At 48.2% G+C, this 27,837-nt stretch overlaps 8 protein-coding genes; 3 read left to right on the top strand and 5 right to left on the bottom strand.

Annotated features, from left to right (window-relative positions):
- Window positions 1-2,526: 2,526 nt before the first annotated feature.
- GSTUM_00003821001 (uncharacterized protein) lies at window positions 2,527-5,581 on the bottom strand. XM_002835033.2 has 4 exons: window positions 4,977-5,581; window positions 4,853-4,910; window positions 4,073-4,779; window positions 2,527-4,005 (listed from the first exon to the last, which is right to left on the bottom strand). The coding sequence occupies exons 1-4, from the start codon at window positions 5,100-5,102 to the stop codon at window positions 3,106-3,108; spliced, it is 1,791 nt and encodes a 596-aa protein (XP_002835079.1). The 5' UTR covers window positions 5,103-5,581; the 3' UTR covers window positions 2,527-3,105.
- A 413-nt stretch (window positions 5,582-5,994) lies between these two features.
- On the top strand, window positions 5,995-7,028 carry GSTUM_00003822001 (uncharacterized protein; the record flags this gene model as incomplete). XM_002835034.2 has 1 exon in its annotated part: window positions 5,995-7,028. The coding sequence occupies one exon, from the start codon at window positions 5,995-5,997 to the stop codon at window positions 6,244-6,246; it is 252 nt and encodes an 83-aa protein (XP_002835080.1). The 3' UTR covers window positions 6,247-7,028.
- Window positions 7,029-10,409: 3,381 nt separating this feature from the next.
- On the top strand, window positions 10,410-12,450 carry GSTUM_00003823001 (uncharacterized protein). XM_002835035.2 has 1 exon: window positions 10,410-12,450. The coding sequence occupies exon 1, from the start codon at window positions 10,596-10,598 to the stop codon at window positions 12,252-12,254; it is 1,659 nt and encodes a 552-aa protein (XP_002835081.1). The 5' UTR covers window positions 10,410-10,595; the 3' UTR covers window positions 12,255-12,450.
- Window positions 12,451-13,020: 570 nt separating this feature from the next.
- Window positions 13,021-14,322, bottom strand: GSTUM_00003824001 (uncharacterized protein). XM_002835036.2 has 4 exons: window positions 13,747-14,322; window positions 13,550-13,687; window positions 13,373-13,486; window positions 13,021-13,292 (listed from the first exon to the last, which is right to left on the bottom strand). The coding sequence occupies exons 1-4, from the start codon at window positions 13,887-13,889 to the stop codon at window positions 13,163-13,165; spliced, it is 525 nt and encodes a 174-aa protein (XP_002835082.1). The 5' UTR covers window positions 13,890-14,322; the 3' UTR covers window positions 13,021-13,162.
- Window positions 14,323-14,715: 393 nt separating this feature from the next.
- GSTUM_00003825001 (uncharacterized protein) lies at window positions 14,716-17,081 on the bottom strand (the record flags this gene model as incomplete). XM_002835037.2 has 2 exons in its annotated part: window positions 16,522-17,081; window positions 14,716-16,386 (listed from the first exon to the last, which is right to left on the bottom strand). Exons 1-2 carry the CDS (start codon window positions 16,957-16,959, stop codon window positions 14,716-14,718), a joined length of 2,109 nt encoding a protein of 702 aa, XP_002835083.1. The 5' UTR covers window positions 16,960-17,081.
- Window positions 17,082-19,708: 2,627 nt separating this feature from the next.
- GSTUM_00003826001 (uncharacterized protein) lies at window positions 19,709-20,383 on the bottom strand. XM_002835038.2 has 2 exons: window positions 20,031-20,383; window positions 19,709-19,979 (listed from the first exon to the last, which is right to left on the bottom strand). Exons 1-2 carry the CDS (start codon window positions 20,322-20,324, stop codon window positions 19,770-19,772), a joined length of 504 nt encoding a protein of 167 aa, XP_002835084.1. The 5' UTR covers window positions 20,325-20,383; the 3' UTR covers window positions 19,709-19,769.
- Window positions 20,384-20,416: 33 nt separating this feature from the next.
- GSTUM_00003827001 (uncharacterized protein) lies at window positions 20,417-21,915 on the bottom strand (the record flags this gene model as incomplete). XM_002835039.2 has 5 exons in its annotated part: window positions 21,735-21,915; window positions 21,442-21,675; window positions 20,841-21,351; window positions 20,499-20,782; window positions 20,417-20,470 (listed from the first exon to the last, which is right to left on the bottom strand). The coding sequence occupies exons 1-5, from the start codon at window positions 21,771-21,773 to the stop codon at window positions 20,417-20,419; spliced, it is 1,122 nt and encodes a 373-aa protein (XP_002835085.1). The 5' UTR covers window positions 21,774-21,915.
- A 2,032-nt stretch (window positions 21,916-23,947) lies between these two features.
- On the top strand, window positions 23,948-27,773 carry GSTUM_00003828001 (uncharacterized protein). XM_002835040.2 has 9 exons: window positions 23,948-24,498; window positions 24,654-24,800; window positions 24,872-24,969; window positions 25,153-25,428; window positions 25,479-26,339; window positions 26,424-26,615; window positions 26,671-26,980; window positions 27,040-27,232; window positions 27,298-27,773. The coding sequence occupies exons 2-9, from the start codon at window positions 24,722-24,724 to the stop codon at window positions 27,395-27,397; spliced, it is 2,109 nt and encodes a 702-aa protein (XP_002835086.1). The 5' UTR covers window positions 23,948-24,498; window positions 24,654-24,721; the 3' UTR covers window positions 27,398-27,773.
- Window positions 27,774-27,837: the final 64 nt, after the last annotated feature.

The raw sequence follows: 27,837 nt of genomic DNA on the forward strand, positions 1-27,837 counted from the left end.
ACACACTAGTGCTGCAATAAGTTAAAACAAAAATAAGGTAAAACAAATAAAATTTTAATGGGGTGATATGGTATACATAAAAGGAAATCCAGGACTAGTGCCGTCCGACAGCCATCGCCCCGTCCAGTCCGTCCAAAGACGAGGCATTGTCGTCCTCCGTCGTCCTGACCCCGTCTAGGACGGACTGGACGACTGGAAGCGCTGCAGATGATGATCACAGCAATTAATCTGGGTAGTACAGTATTGAACCTACTAGTAACACTAACTAATAACAGTAGAGAGATGCCTGTAATAAAGCATCTCTAAATATCATTATCTAAACCTAATCAAGGATTTCATCATTACTCAAAACATTTTCACTAGTATCAACATTACCATTGGTGTTTGAACCCAATTGATCTGGCTGTAAGAATCTATATACTAATTTAAGAACAAATCATACCTGTCAAAACTGGGGTAAATCTTAAGATAATTAGTAATTATTTAGTCAAAGTTCTGCAAGAATTTTGACAAATACCTTTAATCACAATATATGTGTGTTCTCCATCTGTCCTCTACTTATCCCTCCTATTACCAAATTTACTAGTCCAAAAAGAGCAATTAGACTTATAATTTGAGTTTCTACAAACAATGTTTTCCAACTCTAATTGAGCTTCAAAAACACCAAAGCATTTATAACTCTTATAATAAAATTGTTGTAAGATATTTTTGAAGTTATATACTTCCAGGAACATGTCAGCAGAAACCCAACAGTTAAGACTCGGAAATCAAACTTCAGAAATAGATATTCATCATAATATTGTATTTTATTTTCCCACATAATTTTATACATATTCAAATTTAGATCCTAGACTATATAGAATAAGTAATACAATATACTAGTTTCTTTCAATGAAAATAAAAATAAAAATAAGATCAACTCCTAAATAGAGTCTTATATCTAACTTTATTCCTTATACTATAAAAATTCTCAAGAATACTCAGTATGTATAATTTCCCAGTGCTAGTAGTAGGATTAAAGAAACAGGATTTTATCATTCACTATCAAACAATTTAGGAAATGAATAGACTTCATACTATCAAAATAAACATTTTCTTGTCTGACAGAGGGGGAAGAAATTGTCAAATTTTCCTTACCAGAATCAAAGAATCTTCTCATCCAACATGATAAGTACTGATTTTTGCTCTGGCCCTAAACTTGTCCCTGATTCCTGATTCTGATAGCATTTATGAAGAGTTTGTAAATTCTCTTACTATTGAAAAGATAAGGTTGGCATGAGAACATAAATAATAGTTAGGAAAAAATTAGAGAATTCAACTACTTGAAACTGAAGTTAGGTAAGACTATAGGCTTCAGTATTCCCACTTCAATTCCATCCTGTAGTTGATCAGCCGGATTTATATATATGTAGTGAGGAGGTTTATTGAGGTAGTAGGTGTATTGAACGTTATGATAGCTGTGCGGTAGTGGGGATACTGTAGTATCATAGCTCCCAGCGTTTGTCCTGTAATAATTATCGTATATCATTCTACATTCTAGACCCGTCGTTTATAGCCTAGAAAGGGGAATCATCACAACCCCCCGACCATCCTACCCAATAACTCCCCGACACTCGCACACGCACACAATCCCCAACGAGCCCAGCGTACTGTACTCTCCCTCTAAAGCTCACAAACCCGACGAAGAACAAAGTTTATAAAATTGTAACCACATCGTGATGCTTTCGGACTAGTATAGCGGGATTACCATCCCCCCGAAGCCATAAAATTATCATAAAAGTCAAATTCCGTTTGTTTATCAGCAACTTTTCATCTATCATAGCTTACCCCAACTCGAGCGGTATGTTATGTACCATACAAAAAGCCCAGAATCACCAGCAAGCTCATCGTCTCTCCCCTGTCACTCATTGTTCAGCATAGGTTAGAAACGGGTTATCATATCATTACTACATAAAACAAAAAAGAAACACACCAGCCCCACTATACAGACTTCCAGGATATACCATACCAATCAAGTGAACATTATTCTCAGTCCCTCATGCCCCCCCCCCCTTTTTTATTTCAGTTCAATTTTCTCCCCCCACATGACCAAATCGTGAGATATTCCATCCCCGAGTGACCCATCATGACCCATAACACTAACGCAGGAAGGATAGCATGTACAGTGCCGTACCCCCCCAGGTATCATGCTACCAATAGTTCGTCGGTGTTAACATTGATATCCCGCCGATAGAGTATTTCGGGTACAATATATTTAGGTATCACCTAGCTCCACGCAATGGGACAAATAGGACAAAAATTATGCCTCCCATAACTATTATTCTCCAGCATCCAACATCCATCCCCGCAAATCCGGAAATTCAAACAAAAACTACAGTATCATATACCCCATCTAACTTAGAAAACTTTTAAAAAAAATCGCCAAATTTTTATAACCCCCCCTTTCTCCAAACCATACCAGACAAAATACTAAAAGTCAACATTTCTCTGCCCTCTCCCCTATATCAATCCCGAAGGCGCACACAATAGGACAATTCTTGATATATATTCTCTCACCATGCTATCTCTCTTCCTCTCCTCACTTGCTTTTTTTCCCCCAACCACTCTTCCCCCTTGTGCCCTAATCGCCTATTCGCATGAAATTAATTATTCACGGATGGGAACGTAGGTATAATAGGTGGTAGAAAACGCACACACGAACAAAAATAACAGGTGGAAAAAAAAGGAGAAAAAAAGGTACACTCAATGTGGAGGGGGAAGCTAATAATGAAAGCAGGAGGAAAAGAAACGAGACAAGGGGAAAAAAAAAAAAAGTATTTTATCTTTGCCTGTAGCCAACCCAACCAACACCACCCAAGAATGCCCCATCCGAATCCGTGCTTTTTTTACCATTTCAGTTCACTCAATCATACCCATACAGCCGTTATATTCCATCGCACAATTAAGGTTTCTGTTTTTTTTGCCCGTTTTGCTGTTTTTCGTTTTTATCACCCGCTCCCAACAACCCCAACTCCAAACCCTGCTAAAAACAACCCTTCTTTTATCCAAATGCCGGAAAAGAAAAATACTCCCGATCGTCTTGTACAAAAGCAAACTACTTTGAACTTATGCACCGGGAGAACGCCCACCTCCATTGATCTCCTTCCTCCTAGAATCGTCGAGACCAAGTCCGCCAAGTCCTCCAGAGAGGAAGGAAAATGCTTGATCATCAGGTAGCCCTGCGTATAATCCATTAGGCCCATTTCCACCAGATGAGAAAGCTTGCTCGGCCCTCTGATCAAAAGGACCGGCAGAATTGGGTCCAACTCCAGGACCCAAAGACGTGTTCAGCGGAGGAAAGGTGCCACTTCCGCCCCCAAGACCAGAGGGTAGCCCAAAATTGCTAAGCTGACCACCGAATTGTTGGCTAGGGAAACCGCCTCCTCCAAGCTGACCTCCAACGGGTCCCGCCCCACCCCCAAGAATCTGTCCTGGTCCCAATCCAAATGCTCCATAAGACGGAGGCCCATCCATAGGCGATGGAAATGCCGTGTCGGCAACTGCCGCACCAGCACGACTTGCACCACACCTCAAGCAGCTAACATTCTTGGCAAAGTTGTGGTAACCACACCCATCAGAACCGCACTTCCAGTCCCCCGCTCTAAAAGGCACCGCCCCACCGCCCGGCATAGCCCTAGATTGCAGTCCATGTCCTGCCCCATGCCCCATAGCCGGAGGTTGAGGCGGAACCATGCTCTGGGAGTAGCCGGAATAGCCAAACACGGTATCCGGGCTTGGTCCGGCGGGAACAGCAGGGAATGAACATCGGAAACAAGCAGTTCTACGCTGGAAGTTGGAAAATCCACAAGATGGGCAAGTCCAGTCCCCAGGCCTAGGTCTGTTTTTACTTGGGGGGAAGGGTGTGAGAATCTCTGCTGCTCTATCAAGCACTCGACTGCTGCTAGGAGAAACTTCAATCGCCTTCTCGTTCAACGCTCGCCCGTTCATACAAAGACTCTCTGCGGCCTGCATATAAGATATAATTAGCAACGGTCACACACGAAAAGCCAAGCTAGAAGTAAAATTAAATTACCTCTTCATGTGATGAAAACACAGCAAACCCTGTACCTGTTGGCTTGTGCTGGTCCGGGGTTCTGAGTGTCCAAAAGGCAATTGGGCGACCGCCATACTGAGTAAACCAGCTTTCCAGCTCAGATTGGGTGGTATCATGCGGCAATCCGCTCATATGGAGGACTTTACTTCTTTCACTCAAAAAGGCTCTAACATCAGCTCTGGCATCCATGGGCCTTGCCAGAACATCAGGGTGTTGTTCTGGGGGCTGGGATTTCTTGATCAATCCACGCAGAACCCTCGCCAGTGTGATAGCCTCTTCCATGGCTCTACGAGGAGAAGCGGGTGCCAAAGCCTGGAGATGGAAGGGCAAATTGTGCTTTATCGGGGCTGACGATTGAACAGGCTCAACTTCGAGGGCAGCACAGATATTAGCCAGAGAGGATGGACCAAAGGGCAAAGACTCCGGATGATGCGATTGCCATCGGGTATACTCAGTCCTCAGGTCAAAAGTCCTGGAATGTTGTAAATACGGGGGTAAAACAACAGCCTTGTCTCTGGCTTCACGAGGCAACTGAACCCGGAGATCCCAAGCATCCAAGGTCACGAAGGTAAAGTCTAATTGCTGCGACATTAGGTATTCTTGTGCGAAGGTGTCAAACCGATTGACGGCATCTCTGAACGACCCGGCCGTCCGCACGTGCTCCCACGTAAGCGTAGTGAGGCTTGCTGCATTAGGAAACCATTAGCGGGAGCTCGGAAAGAAGAATTTGATACCAAGAAGGATGGAGGAGCTTCGTACTGCACAGCGGAGTAATGGGAGTGTTGACGGGCCTCACAAGAACACTCTCCCTGTGAATCTAATTACCATCAAACCGATCAGTAGAGGAATCTCGGAAAAGAATAGATACATCAGAGCTTCAAACCTCCTCGAGGGACTTCGCATTCAAGAGAATCCAACCGATCTCAATGACCTCCGCAGAATCCTTAGTTACATAGACACCATGCTCATCGCAAGTAGTGGCCACATGGATAACCACATAACGATCCATAATAGATCTCTAGTAACAATTCAAATATCGTTTGACCAAGAGCTCGGGGGGGTTCTCGCTGTTTGCACTGATGAAACGGGCGAAAAGTGAAGTGCTTGATGGTTCTCCGTTGCACTCGAATAACCGCAGGATAGAAAAAAAAAAAAAGGTTTGAAAGGTCGAGGGAATAGGACAGAAGATGAAACAGGGCCTCCCGAAGATAGTAATGCAAAAAAGAGAACCTCCGTGAATAAGAAATAGAAGAGAGGGAGGGTGAAGGGAGGGTGTGTGGAAGGGAGAGAGAAGGTTCAAGGTGGAAGAGGGAGACGAGGTGGATAGGATTGGGGGGGGGGTGGTGTTGTAAGAGTGGTGGTGGTGGTAGTGGTGGTGGTGAGGAGGGATGGGATGGATGGATGGAGGAGGTGAAAGCGTGTCTGATCCAGTGACGCGGATACTAGGAGAGGAAATGAAAGAGAGAAAAATAAGATTATTCGAGCTGCAAGAAGGACAGACAGCGAAGCCGAAGATGCAGGCGAGACAACGAAGAGGAAGAAAAAAGGGCGTTCTATTTTCCTACCCTCCTCGTCGCTATGACTTCCCTCCCTTCCCCCCCCCATCCTAACCTCACACTTAGACTACTTGATGAAAATTACCATTCCTTCCTTCCCTCCAGACGATAATTTTCCTTTCTTTTCCCAATTTCCTTCCCTAATCATCTTCTCTACCAAAATTTAATGATCTTCCTAATCGAGGAGTTGGCGGGATTTTCTTTTTCTTCTAAAGCTTGGCACACAATTCGAATGAACAGACGAGCACGGAATGGGCCGAGAACAAGGTGTTGCTAATAGGGTGCTTCTCGCGATGCTATTGCTCCAAAGCATCACACACTCGAAAGGTCACGGCAGAGTCGCGGATGCAGCAACACCATCGGTCTAGCTACAACCATCATCGTCATCACAACCTTTCCATTGGTTATCCATTGAAGCTCCAATACTATGATACCATCCCATCCATCCATCCCTCCAAGGAAGTTCATTGTTTCTCTCATCAATATCTATTCAGAGCAATTCGATTAAAACCTTCACCCACCCACCATCGTGAGTATACATATACCATCAAGATCCCTTGCCAACGCCTTTTTTCCTGGACGGCGCAAAACACATAAATGCCCCTCGCCGCCAGCTCATTCTCCCAACCCCCTTTTCCATAATCTGTGCACCGGCATTGGTCCTGGGTATCAATGTGCTGTGCTCGAGCTCAGTCTGTGCTCTCGGATAGCCGACTATCTGATTCATGGCGTTAGGCGGACCGCAATGCACAATCAGTGTCGGTGCTATCAGAAATCAGAATGCATATGCGGATGGAGGCCCCCGCACATGACCTTCAAACTTCGGGGCTGAGCCTCGAGCTGTTGAAAAGGGTCCTTGGCGCCAAACTCTATTGCAACCGTTGCTATGGGAGCTCTACCTGAGCTCACCACCGCCGTCCCCAATGAGTGCAGTCTTCCGCAGAAACAATTGACGCTGATGGAATATTTCTGCCGGTACTTGTCTTTACCCATGAGAGAGAGAGAGAGAGAGACGCCTGCACAACATCTCCCTGGTGCCGGCTTAATATGGGTTGAGATATTTCGCCATAAAGGCTGGCTCGTTTCAGAGCTCCATGACTCAGTTCGAGATGCCGTGCGCGGTTGAAGAGCTGGAGAGAGCCAACCAAACCGGCAACCCGAACGGCAGGATCTCTGGATGCATCTATCTAGCATTCATCCGGCACGGGTGTCCTATTTCCCTTGTGACACCTCGAACCTTTGACAAAGCATGTCGCGAGTCCAGCATGGTACAAGTACAGCAGTGAATTTCCGTTAGCACCGCCAGTATTGCTGGATGCTGTGCCGACACCACCAAGGACCCTCCCCAAGCTTGAAGCACCCCGAAAACAGGGATTAAAGGAATACCGGTACTTGTATGATATTCTTACGGTAAAAAATCTGCGCGTATCTGAGCGCCAATACAAAATATGCCTCCATGTTTTCGGGTAGTTATGGCCCGGGACAAGCATTCGTGCAGCCCACTCGTGTGGCTTGCACTCTCCGCATTTTCCTACCGTTACAAACAACCTTGTCTTGCGCTGCCTCAAGAATATTGCAAGTTTACGGCTCGGAACCACCCTCTCTGCAGGCAATTGCTGCCATTCCTATAAAGCACTCCTCGTGCGATAACGAACATCTACAGCGAACGCCTCAGCAAATTTCATCGGACGAACGGTACCATACAGCATGCAACCATGCATCCCGGAACAGTATTACTGCGGAAGGAGCCTGTTGATCGCTGCATCTCCAGTCGTAGCCACTGATCATCTCTGGATGCGTGTTTCTAGACCTCCTTATTCCGCAGCACCCCGCGAGGTTGGCCATGCGCCCAAAGCCTCTAACTTGTCCGCACACACACGCGCAACAGAAACACGTTAACAGTCCCAATGCGATAGTCGGAACCACCGGGCAACCTTCTAAGAAACATCTCCACTCGCATGGCCCCCGGCGGGTGGATAAAGTGAAGCCATCCGGACTAGAAAGAGCAGAACCCTCCCCAGGTGCCGTATTAAAAGTTGAAGGGCTTGGGATAGGTGGTGGAAACTCTATCTGCGTATGATCTACGCGAGCCACGTGCGGGCCACGAGAGTCGAGGCCACAAATAAATGTCAACCCCTTTCAGCACTGGTACGGTGGGCGAGAAATGACTCTCCTTTCCCGAGGACGGAATCACAGTCCAATAGCAGAACAGCAACAGCAGAGATACAAGTATCATTGAAGGAGCTCTGCCTTATGGGTGCTGGCCCTATAGATGACCACTGACGAGGCGGAAAGCGATCCATAACATCTTTGTAAATAATTGAACCGAAACCTCTCACCAAACCCCCCCCCTCCGGAAGAGAGAGACTTTTATAATAATGCCCGCCATCACTCTAGATGACCAGCGCCAAGTTACTTCCAAGATATCGAAAATTTCCATTTTCTGACAAACCCAGTAACACAAAGTCACGGTATCATACCGGTTCGCAAGTAGAGTAACGCCTCTAATTTCCAAACAAACCCTGCATCGCTCTCCTTGTTTCAATGTCTCAGATTGTCCCCTTCCTCCCTCCCCCTCCATTTCGTCATTGGTTCACCGCCACATGACCACACGACCGATCACGTTTTGTCAAGTGCAGTAAAACATTTCTATGGGGTGTCTTTTTTTTCTTTTTCTTTTTCTTTTTTCTTTCCTTTTCCTTTTCCTTTTCCTTTTCCTTTTCCTTTTTTTTTTTTTTTTTCTTTCTCGAGACTTCTAGTGAAGGAAAGTGGAGTCCTAGGGAGAGAAGGAGAGGATATGCAGATTTACGGTATTATATGGTACGGGTGCTGATTGGGGGTTTAACTTACCGTATCGTAGGTTGACGAGGGGTGGGTCGAGCCCCGGAATAGCGGCACCACGAGAAGATTACGAAAGACTTACGAGACAGTAGAAATCCCATAGTAGAGTAGAATCGAGTGATATAAAGCGCACTACAACACCATTATCAGAACCCGTGATGCCCAGATAAGTTTCTTGTGCAGGCAGGACAGGTGTAGAAAATTGCACCTTCAAAGAAGAAAAGCAATAAAAAAAATATTAAAAAAAAAGTCGCCGGAAAAAGCAAGACACTCCGATGTCAAAGTGTAAAAAGTGTACGGTACTGTTCCACTTGCTGGCATAAGCCATATCGACAGCTGTAAGCAGCAAACGACTCGACAGATAAAAGTACGGTGCGGTATGATAGGCTTTCTTTTTGTGGGGGAAGGGGGGGAGGAGGAGAACGCCAGCGCCTTGAGATAATCCTCCGAAGTATTAATAACTTCCCCACTGCACCCTATCCTCCGCGTTATCCATCGAATCCAGGTACTGTACAGTACAGCACTCTACAGTCCCGTAAGTCCTCACACGATCAACAGCAACGGCGACAACACCATACCCCACCCATAAATTTATATATTATATAATATTATAATATTATATAAAAGTTAATAGCCAGGTTGTAATTTGATTCGCGCCTTCTCGAGGAGGGGTTGGGTAAGTGAAATATGGCTGGGATTTTTGCGCTTGTATCATAGTCGAGCGCATTGAGAGGGAAATTTTTCTGGATGGATGCATTGGCGATCAGTAAGCTTTTCGCAGGACCCGATGCCCTGGATGAATGAATGGATGGATGGAACTTCTTCGGCGTGAGAATGGTATGGGTGGAGTTTTTGTTTCATTGTATCATAGCAATTGTTTTGTGTTTTTTTTTTTTTTTCTACGCCGGTGATTGTTGGGTTAGGGATTGGTGAGGGAGGATTCAATGGGTGAACGAGAGGGGAACAGTCAGAGGGGTCAATCGGTTCCTGTGCCAGCATAAATACCGGTAACAAGGTTGGTCATCAGTACCGGTATTATAGGATACTGCACCCGTAAGCTAACTATCAAATCAACAGTATGATAACTGGAACTGAAACTTGTGGCCGGAATCTCTCACTTCCTTCCCTTCCCTTCCCTTCCCTTTCTCTTTTTCCGCCTCTTTTTTCGTGATTCTGCCTGCCATCTTTTCTTTAACATAAATTTTGGTATAGGGGGGGGGGGCGAAGACGACGTTCACAGGAATACTCCGTACTGCTCCCAGAACCCGAGAAGCGGCCTTGGCAACGAAATCCATCACCTCAAAAAACCTTTATTGTAACAAAACTAATGGCATGGCTACGCTCATGGCTCCGGTCGGGCCGGACTTCGGACAGTATGCGAAGTATCTGGGCGAGTTTACTGATGCGCTCAAAGGAGCGATAGGTCAGCACTACGATACACCTCCCTCCCCGCTAAGTTATGCCAAGACAGACTTGGATATCATAGTCCCCCTTACTCGAGTACGACCATCCCAGACAATAACGAGGACCTAGATTGAGAGATTAAAGAGGCCTTCGAAATAACCCACAAGACCCATTTCGCTTCTACCAAATTACTCAGGTCAGATGACTCCTCAAGGAAAGGAGAAAAGGCCACCTTGGCTGTCCTGTCCCGGAAGCGGACGTTTCAAAAGTTACATCCTCCGTGCTGTTTATAGGAAAGTACAAGGATTCCGCTCTGCAGACCAATATAAGCTTAGATTATGATAAATTCCCACCAGCATTTTGAGGATTCGGGTCCTTATCCTCACCGAGAGTAGGCCTTTCCCCTTTTTTTCCCCTTGTCAATATATCCGCCTATCTTCCAATCACCTCTCCCCACCTTTGTCACCTTCCTTCCTTCCCTCCCTTCCTTCCATTCCTTCCCTTCCTTCCCTTCCCCCCGCCCCCACAGTCAGTCGACCAACCAACCTTCTCGTAATCCTTATCCTCAACCTGCTTCTTTTTCTTTCTTTTTCCCCACTGCCAGGAGGACTTGAATCATTGACCCCTCCTCCCCCCACTACTGCATCCCTTCCCTACACCTGTATACGCAATTGCGCATGAATAATTGGACACGCTACATAATGCACTTCCTCAAACGTCTCGTAAAGCCTCCCAAGGGGGCCAGCTCATTCGGCGACGACGAGGACCGCACCCGCAGCAAACACGGGGGGAAGAAGCAGGGCAGGGACGGCAGTCAGAATGGAAGTTGCAACTTGTCACACGCCTCACCATATGCCGACCTTCACCCCTCACCTGCTTCGGAAGCTCCGGTGGAAGTCCTCATGACAATATTCTCCTTCATCTGTCCACACGCCCTCGACGAGACTTACCTTTCGGCGGAGGAAACAACCATGGAGCTAGGGTGCATGCTATGCGACATGCGGGAGCTCTCCCATTGCGGCCTTGTCTGTCGCTCATGGCACAAGGCAGCGCAGTTGTTGCAGTATCGCAGTATCCGACTAGACAGCGTGCACTACTGCGGTCTGGAGGAGGAGCTGCAAACGCGAAGGAAACGGGGCTCCTTCTTCCAGAAGCACCCCTCCCCCCTTGGGATTCCGGAGCACAGGATGCGATTGCTCTACCGAACCTTCCAGGAGAACGAGACCGCAGCTACGCTCACACAGTTTTTGAAAATGCCCTACATGGCCAGGGAGACGTACAAGCAGGACTCGGCGTGGCTTGTGTCACTCTTGCCGAATTTGAGATACGTGGATTTACCGGACGGTGTTTACCAGGATGATTCTTCCTGCGCTTCCCTGAAGGCTATACTCTACACGCGGTGTCCCGGCCTGCGGAAGATGAGTTGGGTCGGGGGCTCCGAGAAGAGTTTTGTTGATTTGTGGATCGAGCCGCCCTGGTTAGGCCTTGAGGTCGTCGAACTCACAGGGATGAAAGTCGAGAACCGGGACCTGGTCCAGGTGCTCTCCTCCTTGCCACACCTCATCCACCTGAAAATGAAGTCCATGCCATGGACCACTGACGCAATCTTCGACTCCACGGCCACAAACGTTGGACTCTTCCCCGCTCTGCAAACACTCGCCATCGAGGACACCTCATCCATCACCATCGACGGCTTAAAAGCCTACCTCACCCGCCCCGTCGCCTCGGAGGCCCTCGAAACGCTTGTATTAACAAACACCCCCATTCCTGCGCACGTCTTGCACCAAATTCTCCCATTGGCAACACGCCTAACCTCTCTCTCCTTCCGCACACAAGTCTCACGCACCATCCCGCGCCAGGATCTGGCGCTCCTGACCTCCGCATCACTAACCCACCTCGCCTACGAAATCACCGATGATGAGACATCCACCAAATCGCTCGCGAAGCCCTCACCCTCGTACTACGCGTACCTCTCTGAATCCCTCTGGAACGGCGGAATGCCAAAGCTGAAAGACCTCTACGTCCGCGAGCCAGCGTTCCATGCACGCCTTCAGAAATATAAAGCCTCTGCGGGGGTGTTTGCTGCGACGGGCTGGACTCAGGATGTGCACTTGTATACCAAGGGAATGGAACACTTGGAGTGGACAAAGTACAGCATTGGAGACGTCGGCGGGAATTTACTGATCCTGTCGACCCTTAAAAGGGAGGCCGGCTCACATGCCAGCTTTTTCGCGGGCCTTAGCGACAGAAACGAAGTCGGGGATGGCAGGGCAAGCTTCCTCGCCATACCCAGTGAGGCGGGGGAGTGCACGTCCGGCAAGCGGGAGAGGAGGAAGAGTCGGGTGAATTTGTGGAGGTGATTGGTGGGCATTTTCAACGGGATGGGTGTATATAGCTGCTTTTTTTTTTTTTTTTCTTGGAGGGGCGTATTTTCTTTAAACTTTTCGCACTGTATGGTTCCGGGCAACCAAAACCCGTTCTTGCGGGGCCGACCTGATCCAGGGTTTCCAGGTTAGGTATGGCTTCTCCTTGAGAGAGTATAATACGGTTCCCTCTAGGCCGATTCCTCGAATAGCGAGTTGAACAGTAAATTATCTAGAGCAGGCATACGATTCTCCATTTCCACCCAAAATCATACAGGAACCGATCCGCTACCGTAGTTATTGTAGTATCGGAATTGAAGACTAACCAACGATTCTATCTACCCCATTAATCTCGAACCCGTTAACAAAACCCCCAAGCGAGCCTTACCATCATCATCGGAAACCTCGTAAAGGTGATTCACGAATACGTACGCCATGCGCTCGAAACGGAAAGGAAATCGAGATGGCTGTCGTCGTGTGCGAGTGATGATATTGTTGATTAGTCAGATACTTTTTCGTTCGAAAAACTGGTATCGTAAAATACCTTAGGGACTAATTTAAGGGGCGGGGTGACTTTTTGTGATATCGTGTCGTAAGCATAGGCATGATATGGTATTATACTCGTGATGTATGTGCTTTCGAACCCATTCAGGTAGAAGAGTATTACTGTGGTGGGTTTTCTAAATTTGGTTGGGTGCACTTTTGATTTCCATGGTGAGTGTTATACTAAGGGCAGTGCGGTATCATACTCGATTGGTTGTAGTTGGTGATGAAGATCTAAATTGCCCAAGTTATGATACAAGATAAAGTGAAGAATAAAATTAAAAAAGACCAAAACGCCCCTTTTCTATGATACTTTTCAAGCCACGATTAACCCCCAAAAATTTTCCACTTCCAACACCCACTCACTTCTCCGGCGCATCCGGTAACCTCTCGATAACATACTTCCCATTCCCACAACTCATGATAGGCACACCGGGAATCTTCCTTACCCTCCTCTTCAAATCCCGATCGTTTGTCGCGACGATATATATCCTATCAACCAACCCCTCATTTAGCCCCTCCCCCTTCAAAATGGGCTAGGACGGGCAAGGAAAAAAAAAAAAAAACCTCACTTATGTTGCAAAACCCGATTCACAATACAATCATCAGCATACGTCCCCTTATGATCGCACCTGGCCCTCTCAAACCTAGGATCCCTAGCGATGCGCAACGCGATCCGATACCGACTCCCCAACTTTTCCAATTCCGCCATGACACAATCCGTGATGACGGGCGTGGCCTTCGCGTACAGGCAATCCATCATGGACTGCATCACCTCCAACTTCTTTTGTATGGTAAAGTTCAGGAAGTTGGTGTCCACGAGGACGGAGTAAGGTGGTCGGAGCGCCGTGTTGAATTGGAAGAAGAGAGAGGAGGAGACTTGTGGGCTGTGAGAACACGGTTAGCAATTAGTTATGGGAGGGGAGGGGGGAAGGGAGGGAGAAACATTTCACGAACTACTTCGCCGGATTTGTCTTTTTTTGTGATGGCGGTTTGTTGCTTTGCTTGGTTCTTTTTGAGACGGGTGTCGCGGGAGGAGATTACTCGCTTGACTTGTGCGAATTTGCGGGTTTTCTTGGCGATTCCCATTGCGTTTGTGTTGTGAATTGAAGAATTCTTGTGGTGGTGATGGTGGTGATGGTGGGGGAGACTGAAAAGAGGCGCCGTAGTCGTTGAAAATGTAAAGATGGATCACCACCGAGGTGGGCTAATGAGTAGGTAGGGTAACTTTTATCACACGAACACGATTAGGTTTGACCCTAGTGCGCTATGGGGTATCATACATATAATTAATACCTTACTGTGAGCAAATCCTGACCTGCGTCACTGCTACCGCCAATGATCGAATGACAATTCATGAGACCTCTGCACGTCGCCGTGCACGATAACGGTGAATGGAATACGAGACGGTAGTGCACTTGCGCTGCACTGTACCATAAATAACCGACTCAATCAATGATATTAATCCAGAGCTCTTTCACCTGCTTTCGGGCACCCGCTCAAATATTACTTAAGCCCGAGCAAAATAAAATATTATTAAATAAAATAAAAACGCGGTAGCTGGCCAGTCAATAAGTAGTGAATAATTTTAGCCAAGACAAAGGGGGAAAGAAAATAGAGGCAAAGCTAAGAATATGGTACAGGCGAAGCGGAGCTATTGATAATGGTAATAACTGTAAAGGAGGGAATGGGGGGGTGGAAAAAATTGATACAAGAATAAAAAGAAAATGTACGGTACGTTACTACAATGGAAACAAAGGTCGGCCAATCAAGACCAATGAGAACTTTTTCTGTTCACCCATGCCATATCACATTAGGGGAATAAAATGCAAACACTCCGATCCCATCCGAGTAAAAACACAACGCAAATGCAAGGAACAAAGCAACCTATAACATACATCCCTCATCACGACAGCTACGAATCAGAGTCCGATGAGTGATAATCTCTATCGATGATCGGCCCTGTGGGTCCCATCTCCTTCTCCCGCTGTTCCAATAGACTGCCAGGTGCGAAGACGCTCTTGCCATAAGGATTGAGCAATGGGGTGATCTTGCCGTTCTTGCCAATTGCGTCTTTGGATGTAGCGACGCCGTGACCGGCCGTGACTGCTCCTGCAGACTGATACTTGCCCGCAAGAAGGCCGGTGCCCGTGAAGGGGGTTTGATCTTCATCGCCACTCGCCTCGCCATGCCGGGTTCTACCTTTCGCCGTTTGCGGTCGCTTGAGTTGCGCAAACAGAGGAGGAGCATTAGGAAGCGGGGGCGTCTCAAGGGATGACTTAGCGAAGCTGATAAGGCCACCACCCTCGCGTGCATTCTTCTCCGAGATGGAGTGTCCTCTACCACGATGACGGTGGGGTAGCGATGGTACGGGCTCCCCCTCGTCAAAATTAAGTAGAGTGCCTCCTTGCTTGTGAGAGGTGGATGGCCTTGAAGCCACTGTTTCCCTCCGTCTAAGGGATTTGGTTTCCTTAGGAGAGGTCTCTAAGGATAAAAGTGGATGCGTGGGATCCCGAGGACTGAAATTCCGAGCTTTGGGCGATTGGGGGGTCAACAGACCGGAAAACTCATTACAGGGCTTCGCGCGCTCCTCTCTGTAATTAAGTTGGGCGACGCGTTTCTTGTCCTCATAATCCGAACCCAGGAGACCACCAGGTGAAAACACTGCTTCCCCATCCGAGACACTTCCACCAATTTGTGGCGACCTTCCAGAACAACTCCTCTGCCTCCCAGAGGGTTTCCTAATGGATTTGGCGCTATGTAGCGACTTGGGTTTCTGAGCATCGGAAGGTGGCTGGGCGAGCTCCTCTGGAGAAATCAAGGGTCTGGGCCTGCGCCTGCCCCCAAGACTGCCAGAAGAGGTACTTTTATGACTAACGGACAGCTCTGCCTTAATCTCCGGCTCAGCTGCCCAAGGAACAATTGAAAGCTTCTCCGCGATCAATCGAGCCTTCGAATCCCTAATCATCGCAAACCATCGACTCAACTGCGATGCGCTCTCGGCAGAGAGGTAGTGGCAATAAACCGAATCTTTCCCAAACAAGCTCATCTTATGCTGCGATTTCAGTGCAAAACAGTACTTTGTAGGACATTTCAGTTTACTCTCTGGAGAAAAAGCGTTGACAAAGCTGTAAATATCGAACGAGTCAAGATTGATGGTCTGCGTAAAGTCCTTCTCGCTCGGCTTATCCTTCTTGGAAATCTTGATCGCTCCGCCGTCCAATTTTATCCAACGCTTCGACCATTTTTTATCGGCCTGGACATAGTAGTGGAATTGAGCAACTCCACTGGAAGGCTCTTCCGCCGCATAATCTTCAAGACGCTCACCGGTCTGGCCCCAGACATTCTTCTCGATGCGAAAATGACACTTCGTTTCAATTTCCCAGGTGCTGTGGACATCGCTAAGCTTCTCGAAATACCGAATTTGACGCTGCAATCCAAAGATCGGCCAACTCTCAACAACAATCCGCTGTTTCCCAGGCCTCACATGCGACAGAAAAGACTCGACATCAGTGGAGTTGAGGATGCCAATAGGTTCTGTGCCTCTAGAAGAATTGACTGGGACCTTTATGTCATAGTTCTGGGCCTAGGGTACATTAGCGCTATGCACAATTCAATGCCACACAACCCCATGACGGAACTCGCGTCAACATTAAACAACCAGCCGAGAGATGGCTGGAGTCGGCCAAGTAAATGATAGAGAGAAAAAATCTATCCTCACCATATTCTCCCCACGGCGGCCCGCGCCCCCAGCTTCCTCTTCCGTAGAGGACTCGCCCATAGCTCTAGTAGACTTTCCCCTTCTCCTTCCAAACCTCGGGGTCGGCTTTGGCGGGGAATGCGATGGCTTCGTGAGCTTGCCACTGTGTGGGGCAGTTGCTGTAGGGGGAATGGGTGGAACGGGAACAGGAGGTACATCTTTCGTATTCAGCCGTAAAATCTTCCTAAACTTGGAAGGGTTTCGAGCAAGGGGCTGCTCAACTACTGGCTTCGGAGGCCCAACGGAATCAATCAGAGGGGCGGCTACCGGTTTTGGCGGTTGTTGGTGCTGCGGTACTGGTGCTGGTGGTGGTTGAGAGTTGATCGAATGATGCCCCAGTTTCCTCCGAATCGTGCGGTAACGAGACGGCGGCGCATGCTGAGGGTTTTCCGTTTGCATCGCGGCCGAGGTGGCCCCCTCCCAGAAGGGAACTTGAACGTAGTGGAGTTGGTCTTAAAGATGAAGGGATCCAGTTTGTTTATTGAAAATGGGTGGGATGACGAGCGAGAAACGGGAATTGAATAAAGGCGGGTTAAAGGTGCTCGAAGGGGGAGAGGGGAGGAATTTCTCGAAAGAGAAGGGGCGCACAGGAGTATTAAATATTTTTCCAGGTCCTGGGCGCTGGTTCCTGGCGATCGTCTGGTCCTCACGTGTGGGGCTGCAGGGGATGAAGAGAGAAGAGAGTTACCGGTATTCGGGACGAAGGGAGAGTGTGAGAAAAGAGATGGGGGGTGCAGCCAAGTAACAACCCCGGCAGCAACCCCTAAGCACCGCAACCACCAACTACCGTGAACAAACTTGTATGATAATAATATTATGATACATACATACAGTGCCGTACAGTACCGCGAACCATCTGCCATCTGCTACAGCTCACGGGTGACGAAGATGTTTTTTTTTTTTTTGTTTCGTCCCCCCGACCTTCCTTTGATAGAACCAATTGCGGGGTTATCACCCCTACCTTCTTTGCCATGACCGCAGCAAACCGCCTCATCGACCATACACGTAGATACTTGTAGTTCCTTTGTCCCGCCGCCGCCCTCCGGCATGATTGTTCGTGACATGCAACAGCGGTGTCCATCGTAGGAAGCCGAGCAAGGACAGCAAAGGCCTAGGATTCCCACCACCACAAATCCCCCGAACCGAACTCCGCCAACGAGTGGAGCTTACCATTACGAGAATGACACCACGTAAAAAGAAAATACAAGCACAAAAGAACCATCATAACCCTCAGCCCAATCCGATCCCGATCCCAAGGCTGAAGGGAAAAAAAACCTTTATCAATTGACACCAACGAAAGATAGGGATACCCTGACAACCAATGCTCTGAAACAACCTCCCCCTTTCAAATCTAACCCCTGCCCTGGACCAACTCGGGTGCTCGAGTATGATACGGTACCGTACAGTCACGGCGCGGTACCGGTACTGTACGATACTCGAGTACCGCACGAGTGCTCGCAGGCACCCCGTCCGCCAGAAGGTGAAGGAAAAGAACGAGGAGAAATACCAGCCGCCCACCGTGATCTATCCGTGACCCCCCATCCCAAATTCGGCTACAACTTCCCCACCGTTATCTGTCAGCCGCAGAACTGCCCATCTGGCGCGCTCCCACCCACATTCATGGCGTGCGGAATTGCGGTGGAGACGAACAATAAATCAACCGCTATCGATTGGAATGGGGTGCGGTCATGAGCGTTTGTTTACATTGTCAGATGCTGCAAGTCCTATGCAAACAGTGCAAGATCTTCGGCCTTTGCACCGGTACGGTAACCAATCCATTCGCCCGTTGTATTTATGTCTCCGGTCGATGCCGGCGCCGGTATGCTATGATGGTCCCCCCGTTCGTGCAGCGAGGGCGGTGGAGTATCGTAACAACAACACCCCGTTGGTGGAACCGCTGTAATGACACAATTAAATGATAGACTGGCAAATTTCCCCAAGCGTCGAGGTAGGGCGGTCGTTGGGACCTGTACTCGAGTACGAGTAGCGATGGCGAAGATGAATCAACCAGGCTTGGGGGAAAAAAAGAAAGGGAAGAGGAAAAAGGAAGAGGAATGCCTCACGGTCGACTTGACAGATCCTTCGGTTGGCCCAAGTTGGTGACACCCTGCGGTGTTATTGGTTCATGTCCTACCCACGAGTCCTGTATCATGCAAGCACGGCACTCAGTCTGGCTTACCCCTTAACAGCATGTCCATTCATTCAACTCACCCCGGAACCCAGCCAAGCCTCCTGCCGGGCTCTTCACGCAAACCGAGTGAGGATCTATGATTGCGTGCTTCTCTCTCCCAAGCAAAAAAGCGCCATTCACGTGTCCCGAGTGACGCGCTAGCTCACAAGTTCCACCAATTGCCGATGCTGGGGAAGCCATGGATTTATTATGTGGCCCTATTTTTGCCGCTTTGGCGCGTGTTCTCCCGGAAGTCTCGGTGCTGCTGGATCGCCGTGTGTATCACACATGTGGGTACTCGAGTATGTGATCAGAATCACAAAAATGGCTTGAGGCGAGCACAGTGCTGTCTCGTTTGTTGTACAAGTACCATATCATCTGGCCGGGGGGCTTTTTTTCTCCCGCTTGTATGAGGTGTACAAAGTACTCGAGCACACAGGCTTGAACTGTCACACCGAAATGCTCCTCTACGATACGACTAGAGCGAATGTAGGCAAGGTTTTTAAGGGGCCAGACTGATCCATGTGGGAAGCCACCAACACCCCGCTGCCTCCACACACATAGTGACCTCTCGGCCAATCACATTCCTCCTAAATTGTTTATGCGGAGTGACATCCCATGACCCGTACACGTGCCATCTACTAAGCCATCGCCCTTCCCGCTCAAATCTAGATACCCGAGAAGCCCATTCAAGATGGCACCAATACCGTACCAGGAACTGGGCCCCGTGGGTACCTAGGCCTGCATGAGTGGAGAGCGCGGTGGACATGTCCCCGGCGGGCGGATTATAATACCTGAGTGCTCACAATTCCAGTATCTTGGTTCTCACCCGCTTCCGCTCACCCACCTGTTAGATCCCATGGGTGGCGGCTATAGATCTGGCGGGTGATTTCCCGTGATTGCGGTTGTCTCCACTCGGTTATAGCACCATCCGCTGCCTCTTTGACCCGATTGGACATCACCATGTCAAGAATTTGGTACGTGGTACGGTATATCATAACTTTTAGGCTACCGTCTATGGCTTTATGCTAGGCCTACGTCATTTCTTCACCGCGTACGCCTCCCAACCTCCGCTCTCCAGTTTTTCAACTTTTGCCATAACCTCGCTCTCCATGTCGGAGACGTACTTATCCAGCTTATCTCTAATCTCTCTCCCGAGCTCGCTGTTCTCCGTAGATACAATCCGCAATGCGAGAAGCGCAGCATTTGTTGAATTGTTGATTGCTACAGTAGCTACTGGGACCCCCCTCTATTGCGGGTGTTAGAAGGGAGCAATAAAGAACGGGAAAAGGTTACTAACCGGCATCTGAACGATACTGTGCAAACTATCTACGCCGTCCAGGGTGCTTCCTTTCACCGGAACCCCAATGACAGGGAGTGTAGTCATGGCGGCGACCATCCCAGGGAGGTGCGCAGCTCCACCTGCACCAGAAATTATAGCCCTCAAACCCCGGTCTCTTGCACTTTTCGCGAAGGTGGTCATCCTGTCTGGGGTTCGATGCGCGGACACGATGGTAACCTCATACTCAACCCCGAACTTCTTGAGAATCTCCGCACCAGCCTTCATCACCGGGAGATCAGAGTCCGAGCCCATGATGATCGAAACAATAGGGTTTGGAGACAGGGGAGCTTTGGGAGGAGACGAGTAAGTGGTAGCAAAGGAAGCCTTGGCCTGTTCGGCCGGACTCATCTTGTCTGCGTCTGCTGCATTAATAAGCGGTTGAATCTGATACTCAGCTTCTGCCATAGACCCAGCTACAATAGTGACGTGCCCCATCTTTCGACCTCTTTTGGCCTCACGCTTTCCATATAGGTGGGTGGTCGCTCCTTTAACCTCCAGAGCCTTGTAGGCAACGGTGTCATAGGAAGGGCCAAGGAGATTGAGCATTATGGCATGTGTTGAGGGTGTAGCTAGAGAGGTTGAGTGGGCGTGAAGAGGTAGATCAAGGATAGCGCGAAGGTGAGCTTCATACTGCGAGGTGGGGCATGCTTCGATGGTATAATGGCCCGAGTTGTGTGGTCGAGGGGCGATCTCGTTGATAAGAAGTTCTCCTGAATCCCAAGGTCAATACAAGCTTCACTCCAAACACCTAAGCAGGAGACAGCTCACCATTTTCTAGCAAGAAGATCTCGGCGCCAAAGACACCAGCACCCCAAAGGCTTCCTACGGCCTTTTCGGCGAGTTTTCTTGCCTTCTCCTGAATCGCCCCAGAGACCCGCGCTGGCGCATATACAAGTTTGCAAACGTTCTCTTCATGGACAGTCTCTACAGCTGGATAGCTGATGCACATGCCATCCATTCTCCTGACCACCATCACCGCGAGCTCTTTGGAGAACGATGCCCACTTCTCAGCATATAGCGGTCTGTCCTTCAATGCCTCCAATGCATCTGAAATTGACTCTGGACCAGCGACCACGTAATTCCCTCGCCCGTCGTAGCCCAGCGTTCGTGATTTGAGCATATAAGGATAACCAAATCTCCTGCCAATATCTTCCAAATGAGCTGAAGTGTTTGATTCGACTGATAAGGATTCGGCTGTAGCTACACCGCTGGAAGCTAGATGAGATTTCTGCACATATTTGTCCTGAATGGTGCGGATTGTTTTCCACGAAGGATGGACCTAGGTGTCGGATGAAACCGAGTGAGTGATGATAGCCAATGGTTTGTTTGTCTTTTTACCTTTCAGTAAAGTGAGTGCTAGGCGATTTACCTCTACCGTGGAAGCTGCTTCCAGTTCTTCCAGGACCCTAGTGTCCACATGCTCAATCTCGACAGTTAAAACGTCACATTCCTTAGCCAATTTCAGAATAGCTTTGGGGTCGGAAAATGAGCCGTCTATATGTGCGTGGAGAGCGTTGATTTGCTTTGCGGGTGATTTGGGAGCATCTAGAATAACTGTTTGGAGGTTGAGGCGGTGAGCTGCCTCAACTAGCATTCGACCAAGCTGTATGGTACATGTTAGCTGCCGGTTAATTCGGTGACAGAGGAGATATTATAAACAACCTGGCCACCCCCGAGGATCCCAACAATGCGTGAATCCATTATGTGTGGTGTGATTGGCGATGCTTATTCACTGGGTACGCAGGCAGTGGTAAGGGAGTCGGTGAGACGTGGCTGGGGGGTGGGGCTCACCTTTTTATTCTTTTTTCTTTCTTTTTCTTTCTTAACCTCGGTTTGTTTCAACCACGTCGTTTTCTTTCTCATCAGATTTTATCAGATGGCCCAGTTGGGGAAGGCGCCCCAAGAGATAACTATAACTCTAAATCCCTTTGCATTCGGGTTGTGCCACGACAGCTCAGTTCAGCACCCGAGATCAACCAACCCCCCTCGCTCAACGAGGGAAATAAATTCGTCCCGGTGCGCTTAACCGATATCTTTACGGAGGTACTATAGCGTGGTCTCTTCTGTGCTCCTGTCCATTGTTAAATTTAAGAAGCCCGAGATAACTGGACTACCCGAGATCCATTATACCCAATTCATCGCACTACTTGTACTACTCCTAGCGTAACAACCCCTGCTAGCGGAATATACAAAATTTATGGGCTGTACCTCCATAAGGTTAAAGGGAAGAGAGAGGGAACACTGATATCGCTATCTGCATAACGATAGGGAGTCTTACTATATTGGGGAGCCGAGGGTGATAATTCCCTCGAAACTTCGAGTTGCATCCCGAAGGCCGGGAAAATTGAAGAAAAAAAGAAAGAAAAAAATAGAAAAAATAGGAACGAGGACGGAGCTATAGTAAGTATGATACCGGTATTTCGCTTCAAATGCCCGCCGCTGTAAACAGAATAAACAAAACATCAAGAATAATACGGTAATTAGAAAGCATGTATCGTGCAGGATTTACCCGTGGTTCGGGAAGCTGTATGCGGCAACGAGGATCGCGCATGGTGTTCATTGCCTGATCCGCAATTGATAGGTTACGCTTTTTGCTCGCGGTGGAAAGGAGAAAGGAAACAACGAGCACCCGGTGAAACGAGCATCTGCTTAAGGACGAGCCCATGGTTGGTGGGCGTTGCGTCGGGAAACATTGTATACATAAATGTGTGGATCTTTATGGATATCACTCTTCCCACCTCCGGGTTTATGCCACCAGGAAGGTGGCATAAGAACTAGGCTTGCTTGCTTGCTCTCTTGTAATTACCGGTATTTGCTACCAAAAGGCAAAAGTCTCTGCCGCAAACCGACATGCCCCAACAAAGTTCCGTAATTTCGGATTGCTCACCATGTCCTTGTGCCTTTTTTTTTTAGACATTAGTTTCGAAAGTTATATCATGGGCACAACGCCCCATTGTCTAATCAGATATATGCTACGATAAGCACCAATAGGAATGGTGCGGGGTTACCCCGGAGTGGCAATGGACTCGGCCAAGCGTTCCTCTGATTGGAAACCATTACTTCAGAGCAAGCTGGAGATATCAGAGGCCCGGGCAGAAAGTGGTGCAATAAGCTACCGGTACTGGTAGCTTACTCGCACTGTCGCTATCAAAGTTGCCACTTCATTATTCGGTTGATTGTGGTTGTGCAGCTGTGAAAATTTGAGATGCGTAAGAAAAAGAAAAGTCCAGGTTATTTTCCCTTTTCCAAGAAAGACGCGTGATGGATTCACAGAGCATTCCGTAGTGCACTTCCGGCGATGATATTGGTCCGGAATCGCTCCACCCATCTTCTCGGGCGGTCTCGGGAGTGAGTAAACAGGAAATTTTGTTTTTTCTCTCAGGAGATGATTAGGGGGAGAAAAGGTTTTGAGGAAAGTACTGTACCGGTACTCGAGCACATGATGTATGTACTGTACTGTGAGAATTTACTGCACAGTACGTGTTCTTGCGAGAAGAACAGGATACGTTGTGTGGGTACCTGTACTGTACAGGCGTAATGAGCGGGAAAGAAGGAACTGAAGCGGTAGTCGCGCCTGGGCAGCAGCAGATACCAATAGGTGGCAATTTGTAGCAACTAATAACACCTTACAGGAGGATACTCAGGTTTGGTTATGGCGTTGGTAACTTACCCTGTTCCAAGATAGCAGGTAGGTTAAACGTTTCCAGTGCTTCGTACCATAAAGAGGGTTTGACGTTCCTATTTGACGTCATGCGCCAAGGGGAAACCATCGCCCAGGTTTGTTCCCTTGCTTGTTGATGGAATTCGGCTCCTGTCCTTTTTCTTCTTCTTCATGATCGAATATTATGGCCCAAGGGATAGTACGAGGGGATGAGGAGGAGAACACGGTGTTGGGGGGAAGGAAATACAGTACCTATTTCATTGGCAGAGGTTGATCTGGCTAGAGTAAACGCCAACCGGCCCCGTTTTCGTACCGATAATGTTATCATATGGCCGAGTAGGACTGCGGGATGGTTGATACGTAGGGGGAGGAGCTCAAGGTGGGGACGCACCCTTTACTTTTGTTTCCTGTCCAAATTCCGGTGCGGAATCCATCTTGCCGCTTGTTTTCTATTCATCTCTCTCTCTCTACCTCCTTCACCTTCTTTTCTTCGCTTCCCTCTTGCTCTCATCATCCATCTCCCCTCCGTCTTGACAAACATCCTCACATTTTCACCTGTCACACACACCTGCTGCATTCACCACACCACTATCTTTCACCACTACCCGCAGCGGGAGATTAAAAAAAAGGAAAAAGACCGAAAAAAAAAGAAGGAACCTATCTCTGCGGGCTTTCTTTCTACCCATCTCTTATAATTCAGCCTTTTTGTTGCTGCATATTGCCCTGTCAATTTTTGCTGTTTTTTCTGGTGGCTGCTTGGTACTTGTAAGTCTCAACTGCCCCCATAGACACTGCCCCCAAAGCATACATCTATATTCCACTCGTCCATTTTTCCCCGGGTTACTCCCAGATATTTTAGAAAACCATTCCCGCCGGAGGTGAAATCACATCACTACACGCAGTTTCGCTGACCTTTTCAGTCTTTTAGAAGAAAAAAGAAAAGAAAAAAAGAGCAGCGAGAAGTCATTGAGAACACTCACGGTACGAAATGTCTGAGGCACCGGAAGGCAGAAGAGATGTCAAGAACCACCTTCTGTTCGAGATTTCTACAGAGGTTGCAAACCGGGGTATGTTGGTTCTCATCGTCAATTCCCTAGTGCAATCGATATAGGTTCTAATCTGAATCGAACCTTCATAGTTGGCGGTATCTATTCCGTCATAAAGTCTAAAGCGCCAATCACTACTGCTGAGTATGGCGAGCGTTACTGCCTTATCGGCCCCCTCAACCGTACTTCTGTGCGTTCTCAAACACCCTCTCGCTCCTCTTCTCCTTTTTATCGTTCATTCCCCGTGCCTTGTTCCCCCCCGCCGCCATATTGGCACCCATACCCCCCTAAAGAGGCTACCCATTATCCACTATCTCGTCCACTTTGCCCACCAGCATCACCACTAATATCAGACTATGATGTTCTTTCACAGGCTGCGGTTGAAGTTGAAGCTCTTGAGCCGACCAATCCGGCACTAAAGGCCACCCTCGCTGCTATGAGTGATCGAGGAATTCAATGGCTGTACGGTAGATGGCTTATTGACGGTGCCCCAAGGGTGCTTCTTTTTGATACAGGTACTGGGTATAAGCACTTGGACGAATGGAAGGGGGATCTGTGGAGTACAGCCGGGATCCCATGCCCACCGGGCGATGCCGAGACCAATGAGGCTGTCGTGTTTGGCTACCTAGTTGCCTGGTTCCTTGGAGAGGTATGTGCCCGGTTCCATGCAGGAACCCGACTTGGCTGACCTTTCCGTAGTTCGTCAGCCACGAGCAATCCCGTGCAGTTATTGCGCATTTCCATGAGTGGCTCGCCGGTGTGGCTCTCCCCCTTTGCCGCAAGCGAAGAATTGATGTTACAACTATCTTCACAACTCACGCTACACTGCTCGGAAGATACTTGTGCGCTGGATCCGTTGATTTCTACAACAACCTTCAGTATTTCGATGTGGATGCTGAAGCGGGCAAGAGAGGGATCTACCACCGTTACTGTATCGAGCGTGCAGCAACCCATTCTTGTGATGTCTTCACTACAGTTTCTCATATCACGGCTTACGAGAGCGAGCACCTGCTCAAACGCAAACCGGATGGCGTTTTGCCCAATGGATTGAACGTTGTAAAGTTTTCGGCGATGCACGAGTTTCAAAATCTCCATGCCCAGTCCAAGGAAAAGATTCATGATTTTATAAGGGGTCATTTTTATGGTCATAACGATTTTGATCTAGAAAATACTCTCTACTTCTTCACAGCAGGGCGTTATGAGTATCGCAATAAGGGGGTTGACATGTTCATTGAATCGCTAGCTCGGTTGAACCACCGTCTGAAGATCTCTGGGTCAAAGACCACCGTCGTTGCATTCATTATCATGCCGGCTCAGACACACTCTCTAACTGTTGAAGCTTTGAAAGGCCAGGCTGTTATCAAAGCACTGCGGGACACTGTGGATAACATTGAGAAAGGGATTGGGAAGAGGCTGTTTGAGCGTGCGTTGAGGTGGCATGATGGAGAACAAGTTCCGGCTGAGAAGGACCTCATGAGCAATCAAGAAAAAGTCATGCTGAAACGGCGAGTGTATGCTCTGAAGCGAAATGCTCTTCCACCGATTGTCACGCACAACATGGTGAGAGATGGGGTACCCTCAATTATTTCGTTGCGATGTTGCCTCAAGAAGGTATTATATACTGACAGGTTTGTGTTGCCTTAGATTGATGACCAAGCCGACCCTATTCTTAACCAAATCCGGAGGGTACAACTGTTCAACCATCCCTCCGATCGAGTTAAGATCGTTTTCCATCCCGAGTTTTTGAATTCATCGAACCCCGTTTTGTCGCTTGACTACGATGACTTTGTTCGCGGGACCCATCTTGGAGTTTTTGCATCCTACTACGAACCTTGGGTGAGCCGAGCATCTCTAATTTGGCTTGGGGAAAACACTAATTATTGTAACGTAGGGTTATACTCCTGCCGAATGCACTGTCATGGGTGTACCGTCGATCACGACCAATCTTTCTGGTTTTGGGTGCTACATGGAAGAATTGATCGAAAATGCATCTGACTATGGTATCTACATTGTGGACCGCCGAATGAAGGGAGTCGATGACAGCGTCAACCAGCTTTGCCAGTTCATGTACGATTTTACTGTTAAAAGCAGGAGGCAGAGGATCAACCAAAGGAATAGAACTGAGCGATTAAGTGATCTCTTGGACTGGAAGAGGATGGGCATGGAATATGTTAAGGCAAGGCAATTAGCCTTGAGAAGAGGTAGCTTGCTCCGGCTAGTAGTAACTACAACGGGACTAATTAGGGATTTTTTTTTTTAGCCTACCCCGGTTCGTTCGATTCTAAGGAACCATTCCCATTCTTCGACGGTACGGAACAAAAGGTTTCACGTCCCTTGTCTGCTCCTGGCTCCCCAAGAGACCGCTCCGGCATGATGACCCCTGGAGATTTCCCGTCATTGCAGGAAGGAATGGAAGGATTGAATACAGATGATTACGTTGGTTGGAGATTGCCGTAAGTGCCGAAACCGATCCAATCCGATAACAGAAAGCCTGTGTTAACGCCTTTGGGATGTTTAGCGAGGAGGAGGATCCTGATGATTATCACTTCCCCTTGACCCTCAGAGCACCTCTTACCAAGAGACAACAGCCATCTGTTAATGGCGAACATAACAGCTAGGATGGGGAACACCCTGGCGCACCGTTTGGGGGTGGCGAAGCAGAGTGAGCAATGAACCTAAAAAAGAAAGGCAGGTTGGCACTCAAGAATACCGCCTTTTACTGCACTGTTTCTATGGGTATTGGCCGAGGCGGGTTGAGGAAAGTGATGCCATTCCGTATAATTGTATTTCTAGTGATCAAATGTTTCGTTTGTCAGATACTTCATTGTTTGATATCGGACTTCTTTTTTTTCCTTTTTTTTCCCTTTCTTTCCATGATTTCTTCCCTAAAAAAGACCACTAGATGAACTACTGTTGGTAGCTAGCAAGCGCGAGTGGGTCTGTGGATTGCAGTGGATGAGGAAGGATGATGGTCGAACCATGGTATGATACCTTGATACTCCACGAGAGATACTCCACGAGATGTTCCTTTCGGGGGTAACGGATGTAGTACGTACTA

Source organism: Tuber melanosporum (assembly GCF_000151645.1).
Source record: "Tuber melanosporum whole genome shotgun sequence assembly, scaffold_1, strain Mel28".
NCBI classification, from domain to species: domain Eukaryota; kingdom Fungi; phylum Ascomycota; class Pezizomycetes; order Pezizales; family Tuberaceae; genus Tuber; species Tuber melanosporum.